General features: G+C 38.6%; 1 protein-coding gene across 1 annotated transcript; it reads left to right on the forward strand.

Moving 5' to 3' along the window:
- The first annotated feature begins 705 nt into the window (after positions 1-705).
- Positions 706-1293, forward strand: LOC106341668. The gene has a single exon (XM_013780373.1). It carries the CDS (start codon positions 706-708, stop codon positions 1291-1293), a length of 588 nt encoding a protein of 195 aa, XP_013635827.1.
- The last annotated feature ends 1344 nt before the right edge of the window (positions 1294-2637 follow it).

Raw genomic sequence — 2637 nt, forward strand, 5'->3', positions numbered from 1 at the left:
CCCAAAACGTCCATGAAGACAACCAAAGATCGGGTCGGGCCAAAGGTGAATCAAGCCCACTCCACTAAGTATTTTCTTAAGCTTTAAGTCTTTTGTAAAATATCTTAGGTATGGAGAAGTGTAGAGAAGTGTAGAGAAGTGTAGAAAAGTGTAGAAGGTTGTGGAACACTTGAGAAGAAGTTTCACAACCGTTAGATCGGTTTGATCTGAACCGTTCGTTGAGGAAGAGAAAGTGTATATAAAGGGGATCACCCCTCACTTGTAAAGACACCAAGTTTTAATAAGAAAAACTTCTACAAACTCTCTCTCTAAAAATCGTCCATACTCTCTCTAAGTGCTGAGCGAGTTGTCCGAAAGGCTGACTTAGCAAACCACAAGGGTGAAAGTTGCTAAGGCCGCACGTCCTGATTGCTGCGAAGAAATCAGTACGTGACATGTTGCTCCTCAAATCTCTATGTAAAGAAAATGATATGTTATGCTTTTCTAGTTATTTCTTTCTAATCTCCCATTTATACACCCTTTCCCCGCTTCATGATTTGAAGTAGAACGTTTGAGTAATTCAGATCGTAAGCAAACACTCTTTTCTTTGTTTTCTGCTTTTTACATCAACCCATATTATTTTTATAGGGTTTTTGTTATCCAAAAGTATATTGATCAAATCTAATTTTCTTCTTTTTGTTATTGTTTGCATCTGACGGTTATAATATGGTTGAACTCTTGTTTCTTCTATCCTTTTTGGTGGAACTACAAAGTAATTGCTTTCAGATAAATCTTGAGAACGAACTAATGAAAAATGGAGTGAGTTTTATTTCATTACTTTTTGAGAAACCAGTTTCATGGTTGTCTTTTATCGCCCCACCACTTCTTCACATCGTAGGGCTTGATTTCTCGCAAATCATCCTAACCTCAGCTGCTGTGTTCTTCTCCTCTTTTTTCTTCTCCTCTTTCTTATTCCCTCTCACAATCCAAAAACCAAACCCTATGATAGACTCCAAGGTTCAAGCTGAGGATCTTGGTCAACAAGACACTTTAGGAAACATCGAAATATCTAGGAGCACTGATGATATTGTCAGAAATAAAGATGAAGAAGAGGGAACAATTCCTGATGAGGAAAGCCTTATAGAACTCTCCTTACCAAGCGGTCACTACGTTGGTCAGCAATTCAGTACTATGACTGGACATCAAGATTTCGGGCATATCCAACTATTAGCCGAGTCTGAAGATGATAATCTGATCGAAATCGATATTTCAATCGGATCCATCGGATTTTCCAGGTTTCAGTTCAAAGCCTGATACATGTTCATATTTTCTACAGCTACGAAGGGAATAAACGATTGGATGTAAAGTAATTATTCCGCTATTTTTGCACGTCACAAGTTTTCTGTGTGTTTTTAATAAACTATGTAGTTGTAATTTTTTAAACAAAAAGAAAAAAAAAAATGTAGTTGTAATTTATACATCTTTTTTTCTCCAGTCTTGTGGGGTTTTGCTATTGTTCTAGATTCTAATACCATGTGCAAGTTTATAAATAGTTTAAATTTTCTTGAATATTTAAATTTAATTAATAACTGAAACTATTTAGTTTAATCAATAATGGTCAATATCCCAGTAAATTACATTGACTAAAATGCGATCGAGTTGTTAAATTCAGTAAATGTTGTGAAACTTAGGATTTAGAATCTGTAAGTTCTGTATATTATAATGAATAAGTGTTCCCTTTATATAAGGGTTACAAGAGAGATAAATGGAAATACAAGAATATGAAAGATTACAAATCATAAACATAAGTAAATTAGGAAAACTAGAAGAATAGAAAGTTTTTTGGCCGTCTCTCTCTCATACTCGGCCGACTCTCTCTCCTCTCTCTCTCTTCTGCGGTTTGGGCCTCTAATAGATCGGGCCGGTTACGGACATCCATCAATTGATTTATAACACTCCCCCTTGGATGCCATAACCATACAGGGATTGTAATACGCTTAATGTTGCCTCATTAAAACCTTATCAGGAAAACTCAGTGGGACAAAACCATGATGAAGGAAAAAGAGTACAACACGCACTACTCCCCTAGATGTGAACCTCAGTGGAGGTCCTTCAGCCTACGCATCACAATCTGATGCGTGAGCTTCCTGAACGTGCAGGTAGGAAGTGCCTTGGTGAATAGGTCAGCTGAATTGTCACTGGATCGTACTTGGACGACCTGGACCTCACCGGCTTTCTGAAGCTCGTGAGTAAAGAAGAACTTAGGCAATATGTGCTTCGTCCTATCACCTTTTATGTAACCGTCCTTGAGCTGAGCAATGCACGCAGCATTGTCCTCATACATCTCGGTTGGCTCTTTGCTCTCGACCATCCCTCAATCAGCTCGGACGTGTTGGGTCATCGACCTCAACCAAACACACTTGCGGCTGGCCTCATGTATGGCCAAGATTTCCGAGTGATTGGATGATTTGGCCGCGATGGTTTGTTTCATGGAACGCCATGAAATTGCCGTACCTCCATGTGTAAAGACATATCCAGTCTGTGATCGAGCATGATGTGGATCTGATAGATATCCTGCATCAGCAAAGCCAACTAAACCATCTTTGTTATGGTTTGTATAATATAGACCCAAGTCTTTCGTTCCTTGCAGGTAACGAA

The sequence above is a fragment of the Brassica oleracea genome, chromosome C4 (assembly GCF_000695525.1).
Source record: "Brassica oleracea var. oleracea cultivar TO1000 chromosome C4, BOL, whole genome shotgun sequence".
Classification (NCBI taxonomy): domain Eukaryota; kingdom Viridiplantae; phylum Streptophyta; class Magnoliopsida; order Brassicales; family Brassicaceae; genus Brassica; species Brassica oleracea.

Excerpts from the sequence above, each read along its gene's own strand:
- LOC106341668 (XM_013780373.1), top strand. The coding sequence starts at position 706 with ATGGTTGAACTCTTGTTTCTTCTATCCTTTTTGGTGGAACTACAAAGT.